General features: G+C 40.9%; 1 protein-coding gene across 5 annotated transcripts in view; it reads right to left on the reverse strand.

Moving 5' to 3' along the window:
• The window catches only part of Ralgapa2 (Ral GTPase activating protein catalytic subunit alpha 2), a 286655-nt gene that overhangs the window by 100791 nt on the left and 163602 nt on the right, over window positions 1-22262 (reverse strand). For 3 of the 5 annotated variants that reach the window (XM_016002990.3, XM_006984478.4, XM_076570785.1), the window contains 9 exons: window positions 21735-21863; window positions 20875-20933; window positions 16962-17070; window positions 12291-12401; window positions 10948-11016; window positions 10547-10684; window positions 9305-9488; window positions 5269-6040; window positions 3711-3782 (listed from right to left, as the gene is read on the reverse strand). In XM_016002990.3, the coding sequence (XP_015858476.2) occupies window positions 3711-3782; window positions 5269-6040; window positions 9305-9488; window positions 10547-10684; window positions 10948-11016; window positions 12291-12401; window positions 16962-17070; window positions 20875-20933; window positions 21735-21863 (1643 nt within the window). Of the gene's footprint in view, window positions 1-3710; window positions 3783-5268; window positions 6041-9304; window positions 9489-10546; window positions 10685-10947; window positions 11017-12290; window positions 12402-16961; window positions 17071-20874; window positions 20934-21734; window positions 21864-22262 lie in introns of those variants that run through there. The other 2 variants (XR_013050813.1, XR_013050812.1) reach the window with 2 other exon arrangements.

Below are 22262 nucleotides of genomic sequence, written 5' to 3' on the forward strand. Positions count from 1 at the left end.
ACATTCATCAAATTTCACATCCTCCAAAATATTAGCACTGCAGAGAGCCTGCTAAGATGCAGACACTGTGCCTGGCCTTATTAGCGCCAGGCTTTTGAAATGGTAATTACAACATCAACAGCACTTCATATCTACAAGCTGCACAACCAGTGCATGAACGAGCAGGTAATTCAGGAACACACATAAAATCAACAACACAGCTTCCCTCATTTGAATGCATCTTTTTTTCTTTCTTACTTACTAGGAACAGACCAGAATAGTTCCATTTTCTTGTGCTGTCAGGTTTTAAGAACCAAACAAAGAAAAACATGACTTTACCATTTCCTTCACCACACAGTGGCAAGAAAGCTCACAGTGATTTGTATGTCCAGTCATCACACACAGTATAAAGACCCTAGCTGCAAGACTATTTTTTCTCAGAACATGTGAAGAAGGCACTGTTCTCCAACAACAGTGATATAAATTGATACCGCAAATAAATGGAAATGTCCTGAAAGTTGGGGGACAAGGTGTGTTCTGCTTGGTATCAGATCAATCTATATAGCATAAGCTATATTTCTCACAGGTAAAGAGCCATCAGACTTAGTTCAGGTTTTCAAAAGGCAATCTTGAAAAATACCCTTTCCCATGAAATAAATTGATGTGCATTTACAGGCCAAGACGACCTAAGTCCAAGAGTTGGGGCTTTAAGTGAAGGTTAATCAAAGGGCAGAAGATTGCCAATCAGCTACCCAAAGCCATATTTTACTGCAACAGCACCCCAGGGAGCTAATTCAATTGCACCTCATGCAACTAAAGTGCATTAACATTCAACAAATTGGCTACAATTACAAGATACCAGTGCATTCACTTAACACTGGAGAAGCAGGAATAATTCAGCGTGTGCTGGAAAAGCTGGGTTTGGGGTCTAAATGATTGTTTGTTTAGCACTGAAGGGCAGGAGTGAGTGAAACGAGTGCCCAAGCCCTGCAGAAATCCCTCATGGAACTTCCAGAGGGCCCAGTCTCTGTCCTGGAGAGAGCAAGGAGAGAAAGACTCAACAGAAATGGCAGGGTCGAAAGCACTTTTTAAACATTTTTGAAATTCAAATTAAGCTTTACTTGAATCAAGAAATGAAGCCATTTAAAATACCAATGGAGTTGCAGGATCTGCCCCAAGGATGGGTTCTTTCTTCAATTACAACCATAAATGAATCATCTAAACTTGTATATTTTCTTTTCTTTTAATTTTATTTCTCAAAACTAAGATGCTTACCACTCTGCAAAGCAGTAGAGTTGCCAGGAGGAAAGGTCCTCACATTACCTTCTGCAGGTGGAATGAGGCTCACTAGAGCCACCCTGGCACATTCCCAACATTCAGAAAACATACAAAACAAGTACATGCTTCAACATGTGTGTGGCTCTAAGAAACCATGAATGATGATAAAGATACATGGGAAGGTAGAAAAGAAAAAAGAAAAAAAAAACTATAGCCTTTTGATTCCTATATAATGGTCCATATGAATTAATGTATCTTAATTCTAAATGCTTCTGAAGGAGTGAAAGGACATATAGCTATAAGTAAGTTTAATATGATTTTATCTGCTGAGTCCTTGGTGAGACCAGGAGGCAGAGAGAAGCAAGGTAATAAAGGTAGTGAATTTCCAAGATGGCCAGCTTTCTTCCTCAGCCTCCTGACTTGAGACAAGAGCCCGGCAGCTGCCTCCCATCAGACCCACTACTGTTGGGCTGGCTCAACAAGTTCAGGGCTGGACCACGACATGCCACACAACAGTTGTGGACCAATCAAGCATCCTATCTATCTTCAAAGTGACCAGCCCTAAAGTAGGGAAGAATGCTCTTAGAGGATTTAAAACCCCAAGACCTCAAGCAGATGCTGGATTTTCAGCTTCCTGACCCCTGCTCTGCTCTGCAGAGGGTCTTTTTCTCTGTGTGTCTGCCATGTGCCTGTTTCCTCACCCCCAGTGCACACCTTTCTTCAACTGCTCATTCTGTCTGCGGTGATTGAGATTTCTCTGTGGCTGCCTGTTGTGCTTCAGATTTTTTCTGCTTTTTAGTTCTTTAACTGGCAAAGGAAATTAATCAAACCAAGACCCCAAGACTGCATCATTTGTGTTGTGACAAAGATATTTTTTCATTAAGTCCTCTTAAAGGTGTGTGTGTGTGTGTGTGTGTGTGTGTGTGTGTGTGTGTGTGTGTTTTCGCGCGCGCGTGCGTGTGCACACATATGCTTTTTCAATTCCAGGTGGAGTTCACTAGTTGTTATTGTCATACCTAGGTTCAAGAATTCAAACCAAAAAAAAAAAAAGTTCAAACCACCAACCAACAAAATATCACAGTTATAAACCTGATATGCAAATAATAGGAACATGAACCAAGCATTTACTTAAGAATAAACAATAAAAACCACAAGAATCTACCTGAACACAAATGATAGTGAAAATGCTTGCTTAGAAAACAACATGGCACCAACAAAAAACATGCAGTCCAGTGGATGAGAACCCAAAATAAACCCATTTAGTTGCAACCATTTAATTTTGACCATGGTGCCAAACACACACAAGGGAGAATCAGCCTACTTAACAGGTAGAAGAATGAAATTAGATCCCCATCTTTCACCCTATATAAAAATCAATTCATGATGGACTAAATATTAGATTGAAGTTGCCAGAGAAAATAGTTCAAGATAAAAGAACAGACAGGGATTTGCTAATAACAGAGGAAATAATTCCAGAACTATCAAATGGGATCATACAAAATCAAAAGGCTTTTGCACAACAAGGGGGGGAAATCACCATCCTGAAGAGAGAGCTATAGAATGAGAAAAAACAAACTTTTACATCTAAGTCAGACAGGGCCTAATATATAGGATATATAAAGAATACTAAATTAAACATCAAATCCCAGATCAACAAATAGTTTAATGAACAGGATAGTTCTTAAAAGAAGAAATATAAGTGGCCTCTAAATAATTTAAAAGTGTCCAACATCTTTAACAACCACAGAAATGTCGATTAAAACTGCTTTAAGACTCTATCTCATCTTGGTCAGAATGGTTATCATCAAGAAAATACAGGGTAGGATGCCTGGGTTAAGGGTGCTTTATTCACTGCTGATGGGAATATACAGCGCAACCACTGCAGAAATCACTCCAAAGTGGTCACCCTTAAACACAATAAAACGTATAAACAACACTAAATAGACTCAGTAGGCTGCATGCATGCACGTATGTATACACACACATATACATGAAAGAAAAATGTAGTGAATAAAATATAGTGAGAATTTGATCTAAGCGCACGCACGCGCGCACACACACACACACACACACACATACACACACACACACACACACACACACACACACGCAACAATTAATGAAAAAGAGGCCATGAAGTTAAAAGGTTTTGTTTTGTTTTTGTTTTTAAATTAAAGGATTACTTGTTCAAGGCCTACTTGGGCTACAGAGTATGTTTGTTGTAGGCCAGCCTGGCCACTTAACAGAGTTGCTGTCTCAAAAAACAAAACAAAACAAACAAACAAACAAAAAAACCAAAACACCAAATGCTCAGTCAAGGTCAATATCAGCAGATTTGGGGCTACAGAAATACTCTGGTGTCTCTGTAGGTACCTTCTTTCCTGAAACTGTATTTGATATCATGAGCTCACAAAGATAGACAGGGAAAGATATTTTAGTATACTTTCACATACCACTGCCGTGAGTCCAGATTCTTTAGCTCTCTCAATAATTTTGAATTTTTCTTCAACAAATGAAAATTCTTCCTACAAAGGAAAAAAAAAAAAAAAAAGGATGGGAGAAGAAATCCATGTAACCACAGACCAACTTTGCTACTTTCTAACCCATTACCAAACATAGCCATTATGGTAGTTTGAATAGGTTCACAGGAAATAGAGCTATGAAAAGGTTATGTCCTTGTTGGGGTAGGTGTGGCCTTGTTAGCACAAATGTGTCATTGGGGGTGGATTTAGGGGTCTCAGAAGCTCAAGCCAGGCCCAGTGTCTCTCCCTTCCTGCTGCCTGAGGATCCAGATGTTGGACTCTAAGCCACCTCTCCAGCACCATGTCTACCTGTGTGTCACCATGCTTCCCATCATCATGACAATGGACTAAAATCTCTGAACCTGCAAGCCAGCCCCAATTAAAAGCTTTCCCTTATAAGAGTTGCCATGGCCATGGTCTCTCTTTACAGAATAGTGACCCTAACTAAGACAGCCATCATCCATCCATCTACTATCTCATTCACTGAAAAACTGTGATAGATATCGTAGTTGTTTGAATGAGATGTCCCTCATATTCTTGGGCATTTGAATACTTGTTCCCCACTTTGGTGATCGTGTTTAGTTAAGTTTAGGAGATGTGGCCTTGCTGGAGGGAGTACGTCACTGGGGGCAGGCTTTGAGATTTCAAAAGCCATGTGACATTTCCAGTGCACTCTCTGCTTCCTGTTATCAAACAGATGTGAGTTCTCAGCTGTTGTCCAGCTGTCATGTCTGCCACCTGCTGTTCCTGCCATTATGGCCCCTAAGCATCTGGAACCATATGTCCAAAATAAACTCTTTCTTCTATAAATTGCCTTACTCATAGGGTTTTATCATAGCAAAAAAAAACAACTAATTCAGAAGTCTTCAAAATGAGCTCCAATACCCTTTAGTATGCAGAATGCCGTGTGTGTGTGTGTGTGTGTGTGTGTGTGTGTGTGTGTGTGTGTGTGTGGTGTGTGTGTGGTGTGTTTATGTCTGTTTTCAATGTCGGCTTTGGGAATCTCTTCCTCACTCTATCTCCAAAGCTCCACTCCACTATCAGGTCCAGCTCAAACCCACCCTCTTCTCTGAGATTTCCAGCACTGCCCACACTGCCCATTGGATCCAATTACTCCTCTTGGCCTCCTATGCCACTCTGTCCTTTGTCTGAGGTGAATCAAGTTCACATCCCTCACAATCCTGTGGCTAGACAGTGGTTTACTCACCTTTGCAGTCCATTTGCATCTTGTATGAAAATAGAAATAGTAATGGTCAGGAACACAAGAAGGAAAACAATGCTTCATGTGCTTTCAAATGACTGACAGGTATTTGGATTTCAATCTGAATACCAATATAGCACATTCAATTTTATTTCTAGCTGTAATCCAGTAGCTAAAAATAATCTGTAAATATTGAAATCCAGAAAAACCTTTTTCTTATTCTTTAACCTCAAATTGATAAAAGAAGAATCCTCACATGAAAATAAAAAACATTCAGAGCACTGTTACCTTCTGTCCCAGGAATTCATTCCTAGGTCATCAAGCAACAACCTGCAGAAATAAAAGGGTCCTCGGGGCTCCACAGGTGAGGGCTGCCCTTGGCTGGTGACCTTCACTGCAGAATTAGAGTTACACCTCTGAAGATACTCATCTTCCTGTATGTTCTGGCGCAGGATAACCTCAATGATTTCCTTCTCTTGGTCACAGTTCATACCACATGGGGGTGGGGAAGGCTCATTTAGATTTAGTTGTGATGGTAAAAGGCATTCTGGGCTTGAATGGCCAATGTTTTCAAGTAGTTTGTCAAGCGCATCATCTCCTTCCTCACTGTGAGACAAATCTTTCTGAGGTCCGCACGTGTGTTGATGCCAGCCAGAAATCTGAAATGAGGGATTCTTTCCACTGGGTGCCAAGTGGCCTTCCAGAGGTCCATATAAAACCTTGCCATCCCAAGAGTACTTCCCTGAGATATCCCTCACAATGACTCTCACATCTGAGAGGGAAGCCCCTGAAGTCCCTCCATCTGGTCCTTCTGCAGGTGTCTGAAGGTAGGAGATGAGGGTGCTATCATTAAATACGAAGAGCTGCAGGTTTGGGCTCCTGAACACCTCCGAGGACAGCTCAGCACCTTCCGCGTGGGCGTTGTCATGGTTCTCACTGACCAGGCTGTGCAGCACGGCAGGGCCCCCGCTCAGTGGGTAGTGGCCCAGGTGGTTCACCAGGTGGCCCATGACCATTCGTGCAGTGAGAGGGATCAGTTCCACACTTCTCCTCTTCTTCTCTGTCAACAGCAGAAGGAAACGTGAGGAGACAGTGGGGCCACCACGAGATCTCTGTCAACAGTTTCAATATTTGATTTTTGTTTTGTTTTGGGAGACAGGGTGCCACTATGTAGCACTGGCTGGCCTAGAACTCGTTATTCAGACCAGGTTGGCCGGGAACTCATAGAGATCCACTTGCCTCTGCCAGGATTAAAGATGATTAAACATTACATCCAGCTGAATGTTTGATTTTTAACTGTGAGACTGTTTTTCTTTTTGACACTAATTCTATTTGAATTAAAAGATAGTTGAAACAGACTGCTGAAGAACCAACTTACATAAAGCTGCCACTCTGAAAGGACTTTAACAGTCTGCAGAGAAAGGAATAAGCCAAAGAGAAGCATCCCATGCTAGACAGATAAAGATTCGGGGGCTCAGATGAGGGTAAAAACCAGGTTGAAGGGACAGTTGGGGCCAGAAAGTTGGCCAGGGAGGTTACTGTGGCACTCCTCTGTTGGATGAAGGTAGACCTAATAAGGATATTAATAAACCTCAGGGTTACGTTTAAAGATTGGAAGCAATTTTATGTTTTGTTATTAGGGCACTTAAAATATTTAAGAGAATTTTTCATATTAATAAATCATGAAGGCACTTAGAAGAACTTAACTAAATTTGTACTTGATGATTTAGTATCCAAGAGCAACTGACTTATAAAATTTTAACTTAAATGTATACAAAGACTTTGACCACAGCCTAAGTAGCAGGGCTTTACAAAATGAGGTAAAATGGAAAGGCAGATATACTAAAGCTAGAACTAGAAATTGAAATGAGTACTTCAGGCTGAGAGTTGAGAAAATTTCAGTCTACCAAATTTATAAGATTTGATGCATCAATTTGATAAGTGAAAATGTAACTTTTAAAATTTTATGGGAAAAGGTCTAAATATTTAAATTAAGGTTTATAATTTGAGCTAAGAGTATTAGAAAGTAACTGGCTTTTAAAATCACAATGTGAACAATCAAACATTAGCACATAAATCACTGTAAATATATAACTTTATAATATATATAAATATACAACTATATATAAATATGTAATACTTTTAGCTTTAGACATTACCCAACCAGCTTACATATAACATCTTGTTTTGTGCTGTATAAAAACCCTAGAAAGAAACAAATCTCTGAAATTTGAGAAATTCTGAGCAATGAGTACAGAGAATAAGATCACCTTGAATTTTCTTGGGTTTCTTATCAAATTTTTCAATGTACATGAAATCTATACCCAATAAAATGTCACACAAGTGGTCATTTACATCTCTTCCTAAACTTTTTCCCACAACCTAAGAGAAATATATAAGATTTCTACACAACTCAGAAATTTAATGCTCCAGCTAAGAAATGTTGTTGCCCCAGAGGCCCACATGAAACCAGCCGGGAGTTCACAGTTCATAATGGGAAACACGCCGTTGCCATGACAGCAGGGCAGGCATAAAACTAACGGTAAAGGTACAAGATGACAAAGGGCCAAGGAGGAAAACACCAGCTGGAACACCACCTTCCCTCTTCTTCTGCTCACAGAGGCTGTGCTTTTGATTTGTATTTTGCGAATACTTGAATTCTACAATGGAGAAAGACTTGGAGTCATATCAAACTCTGACACGACAACAACACATCTAATAAACCTCAAATAGGTCTGGCACTGAAGTCAGGAAAAGGAGCAGGTGTGAAGCCCTGACCTCTCCTCCTGCTACATCTCAGCTAAGTCTACTTCCTGTACATTCCCTGAGAACTGGAGATGATCTGGATTCAACCAGTGACAAAACCAGCTCAGGGCTCCCACAAACTATGAAAAAGGAAAAGATTCCAAGTATCTTCTTGTCTCTAAATTCCTAGAGGAAATACAAAGCTTGACCTCTCACCTCCTAAAGCCCTTCCCCTACCTTCTACTTTAAGTAGTTATTAGCAGTGATCAATCTGAGCACATATGCTCACAGACGGCTTGACTGTGTATCTTGATTAAAACTTTATTCAAAAGTAGTCATTATATCAACACTAGGTAATGGCCTAAGTCAATACACAGGAGTGAACCTATTTTAGGGAGCACCGTACACTCTGCACTCTCACCTGGTCAGGTTTGAGTGGTCACCAACTCATGCTATCTAGTTACATAAGCCACCCTGAACTAAGTGTTCTGGTAAAGTCCATATCTAAACACTTCCTTGCAAAACAGCCCTTTTTCTGCTCTCTCCCTCCTTCCCTGGGCTTCTTAAAGCACCCAGCACTACTAAATTGCTTCTGGACCACACACTCTCTGACCCTGATGTCGAAGAATGACCTCTAATGACTCCATGTTGGTCCTTTTCCATGCCTCTGACCTCACTTACTTGGTGCTATCCTATCACTGCTCTTCCCTTAAAGATGCTTTGCCATGACATTCCATTCTTGGGCCTAGCTTTCAAACTTAAAAGCTTCATGCAATTTCCTTGGGTGATGGTACACTACTCTGTAGCCACATTTTCAAGCTGTTAATTGAGTCAGTTGAAGATTCATACACAGTAATATGAAATAAAAGAGATCTTAAAAACCCTTCATCTCAGGGGTAACATCTTACCTATACAGTACAATACCACAACCAGGAAATGGACATTAATATGTACCAGTTTTACACATTTATATGTGTTTAGTTTCATGAAAATTTGCCTCACTTGTGGTGACCCGCTCACTTTCAGATTTATATTCCAAGGCTTAGATTGGGTGCCTCTCATTTGGAGCAGTGGCTGAGGAGGAAATACAGCAGCCAAGTCCTAACACTCTCTACAGACTTGTCGGCCACAGGAATGAACACATCCCAAGTGGGGGCAAGTAAGCACCGCTCTGGAATATTCTATGAGCTCCTTCAAAGCTTGCCCTCCCTGTGTCTAGCTTAATTCTTCCCTATGGGAAGTCCTGAGGATGCTACCAGCCCAGTATCATCCTATCTCCCCCACCAGAGGTAAAACTTCTTGAGGATAGAAAAATGAGCCCCCCGCCTTTCTTTTTTTTTGCATTCCATGGGTATGAGACAAGTGATTTTCAGTAATACAAAACCATGTGAATAATTTAAGAGGAGGAAAAATACCAGACAAAAAGAGGAAGAAACAGGGACGGTAGTTTGCCACAAGAGAGCCTATAAACCGGGACTTTAACAAGTAGATTCAAAACAAACCCAAAACACAAGCATGGACAAGACTACACTATTACCTCTTCCTGCCCATAAGATTGTGTACTTGTAGACATACGCACCCTCTTCCACAGTCAGCAGGTTCCCCAGGTCTGCTGATGAATGGTACTGGACTGGCTCGGAGTTCCTCACATTTGCCAGAGGTAGGAAGGGGTCATAATCGGTGGATGACAAGTCAGCCAAGGTCAGGGTGTAGTGACTTTGCTGTGTATATGTACTTGAGCCACAGACGCAGCAGTGCAGAACCTGAGGAGAACAGACAGGGGTGGCATTCAGTATGCCACCACCTCCTGACCCCTGACAAACTGTCCAGCCCCACACAGTGCCCGGGAGACATAACTGCTACTTGGGAACATGTCAAAATACGGGGTTCTTTGCATTCCTAATCATTTTTGTGCTACAAGCCAGTCAGTAATAACACCTACATTCTCAGGGCACACAGGAAGCATAAGTGAGAAGGTTTCTGTTCATGTGGGATTGCACACACCTCAGTCTGTCAGCCTCCAAAGGCAACACAGATGGAAGGACCCGGCCCAGGAGATGAAAGACAGCTGTGGGAAAGCCCTCACAGTAGAGGGCAGGGTGACCACGACCCGAGTTTAAATCAGTACAAGGTATGAACCCACGTATTATAAGGGATAATTTAATATCATTTTCAAAGCATAATTAAAGAAAGGTAAATTGAATACAGATTTTAAAGTCTCTCACTTCTCACAAAGTGAGATTTCTTAACTCCTATTCAAAAGATATTTTCCCTTTGTGTTCTTTTAGTTTGGGTTTGGTTCTGGTTGTGAGACAGGGTTTCATTATGTAGCCTTGGCTGCCTTGAACTCAAGGCAGTCCTTTTGCTCTCATGCTCCCAAGTGCTGGGATTACAAGCATGCACCACCACACCTGCCCCTTGAGGTTTCTTTAAGGCAAAGAGATTACTAGAAGCATTATGGTTTTCTTTTCTTACTCTGAAAAACAGATCTCTGGATGCTGCAGACCATCCTATAATATAAACAGTCCATTTTGAACTTAAGTAGGCAGAGATCACGTGCCACGAAGACTGGGGGCATTCTGAGCAAACAGTAATTGTTTAAAGATGACAGTCATGTGAAATGTATGCATCTTCACCTTGGCAACTACTGGCTTTCTGCAATTGCATCTGTTCTTCTTATTCATTAATTATTCATTTCTTCCCAAATACTTAACCTTCCACTGGTCTTTTTCAGAAGGCACAAATACATAAATGTACAACATTTTGGTAATTTTTAATCCATAGGTCCACCATCTGTGCTCAAGGCTAAGAGGAGACTCACCCTGTAGATATAATCCAGCAATGGAGCCCGGGGTGGGTGCAGCTCCTCCAGGACCACCGTGGACACCGGGTGGAGAAGGGCATTCAGAGGCAGAGCCATGCACCAGTCCAAGAGGCAGAGGAGCAAGGACACAATAAACTAGAAGAAGAAATATATCCAGAATCTCATTCTATGTCCCTGAGGACCCACTGCATGTAAAAATAAACAGGATTTTCCCTGCTCAATATTCAATGGACACACAAATGCAGAGTAAGTAAACAAAAATGGCTTTCATAGGAAAGAATGTTAAAGCCAACATATAAGGATGTAATAAATGACACCATCATTTGTAAAACTAGTTACCATTTTGTCTTATATTTAAAAATAACTGTGTGGGGGAAACTACCTAATATGTCACTTACCTTTTTGTCTGTTTCCACTGAGGAGTACTCTGCACTTGGTAAAAGAAATGCAATTGTGGCCACGAGTATCTGCACAAAAGATAAAACCCAATGAAGCAGACCATGATAGTTTAGAAGCCATATGTTAAGAATCCCAAGATGACCTTGCAAATAAACATAGCTAAACACTCACTGGATGATAATAGGGCCAGTTGTAGGAGATCTGAAAATAATGATATGTAATAGTTTCTACTTCTTTGGTGGGAGATGGAGACCTCAAGGGAAGGAATAGTTCCCTCTGTAGTCACATAATACCTACTATTAGTCCTACATTTCTAGTGGAGTGAAAAAAAGTTTTCAAAAATAATCATGAAAAGGTTCCCATTTGCTATTATAAATTAGCACAGGTCTCCACCTCCTGTTCCCACATCACAGCATGTCATTCATTCTCACAGGTATCCTGTTTGTATAATTACACAGTGACTAAACCCAACTTTACATTCTGCAGCAGAGTAAAAGGTCTATTTCACTCCAGGTCACTTCAGGTCAAAAACCACTTGTGACTCTTGATGTGATTCTGAGAGAACAAAGCCATCTCAACCAATGAAGTCTGTCTAGGGCAGGGAGGAAATGAATCTGCATCACTTCTTCTCTCTCCCTGCCATCTGTCATGGGGACAAATCAAATTTCCTCAGTCTCCACTGGATGGGTAAAGAACAGGGCTTGCTTGAAGAAGTACGGTTATAAAAACTGCCAGGCACGGGTGTGCCTTATCACAGGCACCTGTGAGCTAGTCTCCGCTAGGCTCTGAGCAAAGACTCCTTGGCTGTAGCCGACCTCCAAGAAGCTGTGGTTGAGTACTTCCTGTTACTCCTGCCTCCTCTCCTAGCCACCTCCCCCTCAGAGGTTAATACTGCACTGATCTCATTACTGCGGAGTAGCCATGCCATAGCAGCAAGCGTGGCCCAGGGCTTTAGTCTGGGAACAACTCCTGCTTTACACAACAGCCAGGCCCCCGCCCTGCAAGGAAGGCATTAAACCAGCTGCCTACTCCTTGTTGGCACCATCCAAATTACTCTCAATGAATAAAGCCCAACCTACAAAAGGTCTCTTTGTTGTGGTTGTGTCTGCCTTTCAAACTCTCCAAGCATCAGCCTCTGCCCTGGAACACTGCAGGCTTCTTTGCACAGGGCCTAGAATTGCAGCTGAGAAGAGCCAGCCAACACCGCCTGCAAACGGGGCTCACATGGCAGTTTAATAGTTGCTTCTCTAACAATTATTTGAGGATCTACAGTTAATTAGATATCAAATACATTATTAAGAAGGAAATACGGATGTGTTAGCATTACAGATAAAGGACTTACTTCGGCCATTTTTCGCGGTAGAGCAGTTTCATACATCTGAAGCTTTTCCCAGTAGGAAACCAGCAGCTGAAGAACATCACAGGCTACCTGAGCCACGATCTTGTTAGGAAACTACAAAAGGAATCAAAACCCCCAAGTAAACAGAGCAGCTCAGCAGGTGTGTGTTCTGGAGGAAGAACAGGGCTGTTTGCTCTTCCTAGCTCTATACACATATCTCATGTGCAATTGATGAAAACTATGTCCAATCGCCATCATTTGCACATGGCCTCTCCATCAGTCTACAAAGATGACTGGAACCACCTACATTAATTTATAGAGCTATAGAAAAAGGTGGTCATTGTTTGCCTAGAAATGAAAAGCCCAAGTTTAAAATTCTGTATTCAGCTAATATAAATCATACTATTGACAACTTGAGGAAATTAGAGTCTATGGTTGAGTGTCCTCTGTGTGTTGAACCTTCTACACAAATGTAACTCATTCTGTCATTGACAAATTGTCATTGACAGTTCTGTAAGGAAGATGCTATCTTCATTTCACACAGAGAGAAACAGGGATTAATCAAATGACTTCCCACCTGAGGAAATAAAAGAACACACATGTAACACACTAAGAAATGTGTAAAAGCAGACTTTAAGGACATAACCCATGGACTAGGGTATGTTCAATGACTGGGTGTTTCCCAAAGTTGTCTGTGGTGGCTTGAATGAGAATGGCCCTCATAGGCTAATATATGCTCAGTCAGTAAAACTGGAAGGACAGAGCCATCTGACTTCTTGACATCAGACATAGAGCTACAGGATTTGGAGTTTGCCTTGTCGGGCTTCAGTATTCCATTATTTCCTTACTATGCCCTGATTCCTCCGCTTTGGAATAGTAAATGTATATTCTGTGCCATTGTATGTTGGAAGTATTACATTTGCTTTTGTAACTTACATGGGATTACAATTAAGAGATTGCCTTGAGTCTCAGAAGAGACTTCGAACTTTGGCCTTTGAACTGCATGGAGACCATGAAAGACTATGGGAACTTTTGAAGTTGGACTGAAGGCAGTTTGCATTATGATATGGCCACTCTCATGTATGGGGGTCAGGGAGTGGAATGTGGCAGTTTGACTGAGAATGGTCTCCACAGGATTATATGTTTAAATGCTTGGTCCCCAACAGTTTGAACTGTTCAGGAAGGATTAGGAGGTGTGTCCTTGTTGGAAAAGGTGTGTCACTGGGGGTGAGATTTCAAAACCCCATGCCATTCCCAGTTAGCTCTCCCTCTACCTCATGGCTGCTGTCTCAAGCTCCCAGCTGCTGCTCCAGTGCCATGCCTGCTTGCTGTAATGCTCCCTGCCATGATGGTCATGGACTCTAACCCTCTGGACCTGTAAGCCTAATAAACTCTTCCTTCTATAAGGTGCTTTCAGCATGGTGTCTCTTTATAGAAAATGGAAAAGTAACTAAGACACCACCGGATTATTTATTTATTTACTTATGTATTTATTTATTTTGTGAGGTGGGTGCCAAAGAGGTAATATGTGCAAAGTCTTGGTCATCACGCTGAATACACACGAATGGGATGAGGACACCTGTGCTTCCAGCCTTAGCCAGAACCTAGAGGCTACACTGCTAGCCACATCTTATTGACAGCACATGGCTTGTGGATGCCTGTGCTGCTTAATCTAAATCACATGAGCATTCGGAGGCTCTTCACAGCCTTCCTCCCTCATCTAATCTGGACCCCCATTGGCCTCCTACCCCACTCAAGCACCTTGGGTGTTTCTGTCCTAGGGCCTTTGTACTTGCTCTTCACTTTGCTTCAAATTTCTAGTTCCCAGGTCTAGTGTACCTGGCACTACTATATTGTTCAGATCCTCACACAAAATTTCATCATCTCCATAAAGCAGTCCACACCTTCCTGCTCTTCAGTTGGAAGAGCATCCATTCTGTTTCATTTCCTCCACAGGAGATGGTAATGCATTTTACTGTTTTCTTCCATTGTTATCACTGTTGGCAGGGATAACAGTGAGATGTACACGTCATGTTCAAGGGGAAGTAAAATGAATGGGTGCTAATAAAGCTCATAAGAAGCTGCAAACAGACAAGGGGAAAGAGACAAGAGCTGTGGGAGACATGACCAAAGGCCTTAGGGCAGAACGGGGGAGAGATGGGGCAGAGAGAAAGTGGTAGGATGGAGGCCTGCAGCTCTGGAAGGATAGAGACGGAGAACTGGGCTTCCCTCTAGACGAGCAGCACTGTGTGTGCTGTGGAGGCACAGGCTCTGAGGCCCCTAAGGATCCGGAGACAGGGACTGCCAATGGGAAAGCAGTATGCACACACAGTGAGAGAGGTGAAGGATGGCGGGGATAAAAGAAATCACTCACTCACCACTGGGAAGGACTGAGTGTGCCAACACTGAATTAAAGGCAGACAGCTGAAGGCCTGAGTACAGCAGGTGAGTATCGCCTACTCTTTCTAGGAACTGGGGTTGCTATGGAGCAGGCTGTGTCTGTCTAGTGAGCCAGAGTAGTCAGACCTACGCACAGACAGTGGAACGATCTGGCACTATGATGGCACTCACATGGCAAAGGCACAATACGTATCACGTATTGTTTTCCTGGTATCTTATGTTTTCCCTCATAATTACAGAAATGTGGCAGACATTTTGAGAATTCATAAACATTCAAAGAAGTAAATCTGTTCATCTGTGATTCTATTCCTCTGATATTAAACCTTCTAAATTAAATAAATTATTTAATATGTATGGGTGTTTTGCCTACATGTAAACCGGCACCATGTGCATACCTGGTTTCCTTGGAGGCCAGAATAAGGTATCAAATCCCCAGGAACCACAGTTACAGACAGTTGCAAACTGTGGGTGTTGGGAACTGAACCAGGGTCCTCTAGAAGAGCAGCCAGTGCTCTTAATCACTGAGCCATCTTTCCAGGCCCAAGCTATTATCAATTTCTATCTCTGTTCTATACTATATAGGAAGTTATACATGTCTAAGATACCATCAGATTATTAACAGTGTTCTCAAGTAAAGGCTAGAGCTAGGGAACAAACTTAAATGTGTATGTTTAGGTTTCAGAAAAGGAAAAAAAAAATTGAAAAACATCTTAGAATTGAGAAAATGGGGTATTTAAAAATGAATTGAGATCCATACAAATCAACAACTTATATCCAGTATTTTTTCCTCTGTGGTTTGGAAGTCAAAATCCTGTACACTGAAGTTATATAAAACCCTAGGTAGGCATGAGGCCAGAGCATCCTGATTGGACCTAGCAAGGATCTCAGTCATTCCATTTCCCTCATCTGTTAAGTACAGGTAACAGCGTCACTTCACCTCCTGAGATAGTTCCCAGTATTAAATATGATGGCAAGGGCCAGGCCAGCCAGAGGAAACTGTGCCATGTGGCATCATTGTTTACAATTCTTACATTCTTCATCAAGGGATCAGTAGCAGGTACTTGCCCAGCTTCTAAGATACAATCGGGTATTATACAGGAGGGATGGGGGATGAGGTGACAGGGAATAAAGGACACAGGTGAGGAACAAGAGGTACTGAGTTTGGTCAGGCAGGGGCCAGACCACAGTGTTCTATTCCAAGGATGAAGAACACTGTGAGTTGATCAACCCATGGGCCAAAGGAGACAACACACAGAGGGCAAACAGGGTTGCCACTGGTCTAATAACAACTGCCCAGAATCTGCGTAATCATTGTTACTATCATAGCTTCAAGAAGAGGAAAAAGGGCGTGGACAGATGGTGCAGAGTTTCAATTCAGATTCAGCTGAATCCTCCTACAGCCTGAATAAGCTCCTTCTATCTCCTGCATATCAGTTCCCTCCTTCACTAGTAAAATGGGAACACTTCCCTTGCCACTGAGAACTCCCACAAAGCCCTCGGCACAGTGCCTGGCAGAGACTCACTGGTTCTGCAAATTTGATAGTAAGAGTGCTAATTTTGTCTACTGTTTCTGCACAGGAACCAAGAAGGGCGGGATGCAAGCTCTGCTTTAGGAAGCAGCCTCACTGCACAAGCGGGAGTTCAATTATGTCTTTGATGCCACACATACCTACTTTCAATGCTGGCTCTGTCACTCATGCCCGTATTGCCTTGGACTTGTGAGTGGGTTTCTCTGGGACTTGATTTCTTCTGGTGTAAAACAGGAACTGTGGTGCTCACCTTACAGAGCTATCACACAAACTCTAAAAAGTATCTAGAGATTACCAATATCCTAGCTTCATGTGATGCTCAACAAACTGTACATCTCTCAATAGCAAAGCAAAGGACAATGCCCCCAAATGCCTTATGTTCAGACAGCAGATGAACACCCAGGTTCCTAAGAGGAAGTTGTAGGCGCCTATCTTAGTCATGCCAAAGAGGTCACAGCTTGAAACCTTGCTTTCTTAAATCCTGAGATGTCCAGCCACGAGCAGAGACCCAACTGGCCTAGGCTTGGTCCACAAACAGACTATAAATGACCCAAGAACAGCTGTCAACAGTGAGGCAGCCACTGGCAGCCTCGCAGAATATTTATCACGGCACTCAGAATGGGGCTTGTAAGCCACTGTCTCTCTATACTGTAGGGAGCGGCAAAAACTGATTAATTAAAACTAAAAGTGGTTAAAATCCTGGGAGAAAGTTTAATGTCAACAAGGCATTAAGAAATGGGAATACCTTCAACGTCACACCTATCACATTGATGGCATCCTTCACCTGAGGATGGCTGGCACACTGTGTAAGCTCTTCACAGATCCAGACCCCGAGGGAGCAAATGGCGATGCATCTTTCAAAAGAGAAGCAGAGGAGGAAAATACTCATGAAATTCAATATATTTTTAAATGACAAAATAAATCTATTTATTCAAAGAAGCAACAATTATAGATATACTAACAGAATATTTCCCTTGAAAGAAAAGAAAAAAAATTCCAGTGGGCCAGTTTTCAGGATAAACAGAATCACCAATGCTAGTTAGTACTTAAATATTTTATGAAACAAGTGGCAGATTTTCTGTTAACTACCACAATCCATGTCACCCATTTTTTATTGACTCTAAACTGTTATTTTTAAGATAATTTTGAGGAGGAACAAAAGACATGGAACTTAGATTACTGAAAATTCCCTTATAAAGTGTATAGTATACATGTCAAATGTAAGACAAACACTATATTTTATTTTAAAGTAAATTTCAAAATAAATACATTTTTACTATTATTTCTTCTAAACACCATGCTAGTATGAGCTATTCTTCAAAGAAATGTGACTTTCCATAAATAAAACAAATTAGGGGAAAGGAATTACAAAGATTATTTGATGGGCATGAGAAGATTTTAAAAAATCAGATATATTCTACAAGACTTTGAGTTGAAAACCTTAGTAAATATTTTCATTTTTTGAGATGAAATCTGAGGGGGCATCAGGCTTAATAGGGCAGGGGATGTCAGAAGGTACTAGAAGATTCAGTTATGGTTGTGTTATATTTGGATGTTAGGAGTTCAGTATCTAAGCCTGGTTATGCAAGAAATTCATTAAAAAGGCCAGGTAAATAAACTGGAAATGACCGACAAGCAGTTGTAGACTGACTAGAATGTGTGAGACATGCAGAAAGTCATGGGGAAAGGCTAGGTCCAGACCCAGTCACTGGGTCACTTTAATATGCAGAAGTTAGGCAGAGAAGGGGTGTTAGCACAGGGGTCAGGCAAGGAGCAGTGGCCAGAGGAAAGCAGATTCTGTTGCAGGGGACAGGCATTGTTTAGAAGTGGGTAAAGGCAGACTATCTTCAAGACTTAAAAAATCATAGTAAAATCTCTAGTACAACTTTATGAGAACTGAATGGAAATCTAGGACAATGAAATTGACAATGGAAAAGAAAAACTAAAAGCCAAAAAGGAAAAAAAAAAAGCACAGAAAAGAGGCAGGACAAAAGGTAATAAACAGGAAAATGCTTAGGAGTTCCAATTAAAAATAAAATATTAAATAAGATAAAAACACACCCAAAAGATCAACACAGATGAACTAAATAAAGTCTCCATTAAAAGACGAGGAGCACACAAATTTATACAATCATAAAATCCAGATACATACAGCTTTTGCAAAGAATCATAAAGAGAATACAGAAAAGCTATTTTGAAAAGATAAAAACTATTATACAGTATGAAATCAGGAGCAGGTAAAGTGGTCTCTAAAATAAAACAAACCATCCATAAAAATAAAGAGGGCCATCTAAATATAAATACATTTGACTCACTACAGAGATAGGACAATTCCATATGCCTATGCAATTAATAGCATCATAACCTTTGACAGGAATTCAGGAAACAGATTAAAGTACAACAACAAGTGGAAAGCTTTTAACATACCTTTTAGTAAATGGTCAAATTAATTAAAAACAAAATAAAGTCCATAAGGAACGCAGAGTATGTGAACCTCTGTAAGGTTACATCTGGAACAGTATACCCCATGACTAAAGAACAGTGTGTACATTCTCTTCTTTCTCTTTTTAAGTACAGTGTTTTTCATTTTCATTTAACGCTTATAGGTATTTTGGCTGCACGTATATTTGTAGTGCCGAAGGAGGCTAGGAAAGGACATTGGGTCACTGGGGACTGGAGTTACAGATGATTATGAGCTGCTATGTGGGTGTTGGAATTCAAACCCGAGTCTTCTGGAAGAACAGCAAGTACTCTTAACCACTGAGCTATCTCTCCAGACCTTATGTACATTCTTTTCAAGAATATATGGGACATCCGTGAAAACTAACTACACATGGAGTCCTAAAGCAAATATCAACAACTTAAAATACAGTCATCAAGCACACATTTTGATCTACACTGTAATTACTTGAGACAAAAAAAGATAGAGGGTGGAGATGGGACAGTGGTTAAGAGTACTTGTTGCTCTTGTAAAGGACTGGGGTTCAGTTTCCAGTACCCACATGGTAGCTCACATCCATGCATAACTTTAGTTCTAGGCAAAACAGTAATTCACATAAAATTTTAAAAATAGGTAAGTCTAAAAAATTTTAAGAGAGAAATAACTATATATTTGGAAATTAATAAAAAAAAACCCTCATGAGCCCATAAAGGAATCATAATGAAAAGTAGAAAAAAATTGAATTAAAAAATACTGCATATTAAAACTTAACAAGATTTGGAAAAGGTAGCCCTTAACAACAAACATGAAGTCTTTAATGCTAAAGGAGAAAAGTTAAAAATACACCAAGTATGCATCTTTAAAAAGCAACAGAAGAATAACCTCACAAACAGAAGAGTATAAAGAAGGAGCCCAAAGCTGAAAATGAAAACAACTCGGGAGAGGAAAGACAGGAACAGTAACAGTGATAAATCCAACAAGACTAGCCTTACAGCCAGAGAATACACAAAATATTTAACAGCAAAGATGAGATGGACTACTTCTTGGACACTTATGCTAGTGAGATCTACCAATACACAGGATACTATAATCCTACTGCTGCAAAAGATATTCTGAGTGGGGGGAGAATACGTTCCTTGTTTTGTGACTCCCTTGCCTGACACCCAAACAGGGTGAGGGCTTGATGGGATTAGAAAATTATAGATGTAATGGAACTTCCTGAACAAAATATTACCTGAACCAGAATCTATAAATCAAGATGGGGGTATCTCACACCCAAGTTTAGTTCAATGTTAGCAAACTGGTAATGCACACATAGTTTCTGAAAATGGTGGACTAGGAAAACTGGACTAATCCATCTACTGAAGGTAAGTGAAGTTCAGAAAAATATAAAAGTTAATAAACTTTAAAATCAGCAGAGTTCACAAGACAGTAAGGTTATGGACCAGGACATGTGCTAATTGCCATGAGGCAGTCAGAGGCTGAAGCGGCCTTACAAGGTTGGAAGCTGAGTGAGAGGTGGATGCTCTCTCTCTCAGCATTCCTAGCTTTGGCCTGCACCTTGAGAGGAGAGGGAGGGATTTCTTACCATATAGCTGGCTTAGAAAGCCCCTCTCCTCTCAAGGTCTTAGATGCTTGGTAGAAACACCCAAATGAAGCCGGGCGGTGGTGGCGCACGCCTTTAATCCCAGCACTCGGGAGGCAGAGCCAGGCAGATCTCTGTGAGTTCGAGGCCAGCCTGGGCTACCAAGTGAGCTCCAGGAAAGGTGCAAAGCTACACAGAGAAACCCTGTCTCGAAAAACGAAAAAAAAAAAAAAAGAAAAGAAAAAAGAAAAGAAAGAAAGAAAGAAACACCCAAATGTTTCTACACATTGCCAAATGTCTCGAGGTACAAATCAGTTTAGAATCTCTGCCCGAAACATACAGCTTTTATGAACTGTTGCTTTACCCCTCCTTTTTTCTGAAAACATCACTTATTTCTAATCTTGCATTTTATGTAAAACACAGTATACTCGATCTTACTCTGCATCTTACTATTTTCTCTAGTAATAATGACATTATAAGCAGCTAAGCACAGCATCTTTCTGACATAATGCTTACTATACATTTCACTGTGTGTAAGAGAAATGGAAAGTTTTTTTTTTTAAACAGTAACTGTTTAGACATAAATGTGCATCTTAAAATTCTAACATAGTTTACCTCTTGTTCATCATTTACCTTGCACATTCATTTGGTTCCTCGGTAGCATTCTTCAGTAAAATATTTATGAGGTAATGCTAAAAACACAAAATTCAGTAAATGAAAATGTGATGTCATTGTTGGTTTCCCGCATGTGCTGACCATGTCACAGGCACCCTGGAGCTAGTGAAAGGCCACGGAGTTAGGGCAGCCCTTCCTTCAGAGAGAACTTGGCTCGCCTCAGCAAGTGCCTCACTGGGTAACTGAGCCAGCCTGCAGCACAGCATTTCTAGGGATCCAGTGGAAATCAAGCAAAGCATTTGAGACTTCCAGATAGGAAAATCTCCATTTTATTTTGATTGGATTACACACTGCACATTGAATTACAGATTATAATCAGGGTTACAGATTGATTGACTGGTGCTGGGACTTTCTGTTTGCTTCAAATGTCAGCTGAAGACAGAAAAAAAAAATGCTTACTTTTATTCCCCAAGAAATAATTTGGAATTTCAGGTTATTAGTAGCATTTAATCAGGCCAGCAATGGGATTGAATATTTAGCTTACTGGAATTATTTCTTATAAATTCATTTGCTACACTAATGCAGCATAACTAAGCTAACAGAATTACTACAAATGATGATTCATTACATAATTATGATCTCTAGGAACAATAAACAGAACTAATAAAAAAAACACCAGAGGAACAGGGCTCTCAGGTCTAATTGCAATATGCTGTGAATGTGATACATTCACAGTTCATACAACTCACTTCTGAAAATGACTACTGAAGCTTTCAAAAGAAACAGCAAATGTCAGGGGAAAATAGATCAGTGCATAGGATGGAAGACGGTGATGGAACTCCAGCCGTGGACACTAAGCTCAAGATTCAGCTATGTACCTTGACATCTTCAGTTCCTGGGATGACCTCACTCACTTCTGGCACGGACTGCAGCAGAGGGATCTCCCGGTAGGTATTTGGGAAGCAGACAAGGGAACCAAGGAGTGTGAGAGCTTCTGAACGGGGCACCTGCACACAAGAGGGAAACACCGAGTTTCTTTACACAGGCTGGAAGCTTGAAGAACACGTTTTTACTTTGTTCTGGTTTTGAGAGAGAATCTTTATTTTTCCTTCTAGATATGAAGCACTAAACTATTTATGGTTATTTTCCTGGTGGATGTTTAGGCACGAGAAATTTGTCTAAATGAAGAGGCAAATTTGCAGGAAAACATCTCTACATTTGATGTAAACAAGTGTTATGAAAACCGGTCTACAGACCCATTCAGAGTTAGAAAGGCAAACGGCTCTGTCCTGGCTGTTTAAAATCAGTTCAAGTGTTTGTGATCTAGACAGAGCAGGGTAAATGAGAATGACCTAGCATTGTTTTTCAAGTAAAAAGCAAGGGCATTCATAAGGAGGGGAGTTGGA

The sequence above is a fragment of the Peromyscus maniculatus genome, chromosome 4 (genome assembly GCF_049852395.1).
Source record: "Peromyscus maniculatus bairdii isolate BWxNUB_F1_BW_parent chromosome 4, HU_Pman_BW_mat_3.1, whole genome shotgun sequence".
Classification (NCBI taxonomy): domain Eukaryota; kingdom Metazoa; phylum Chordata; class Mammalia; order Rodentia; family Cricetidae; genus Peromyscus; species Peromyscus maniculatus.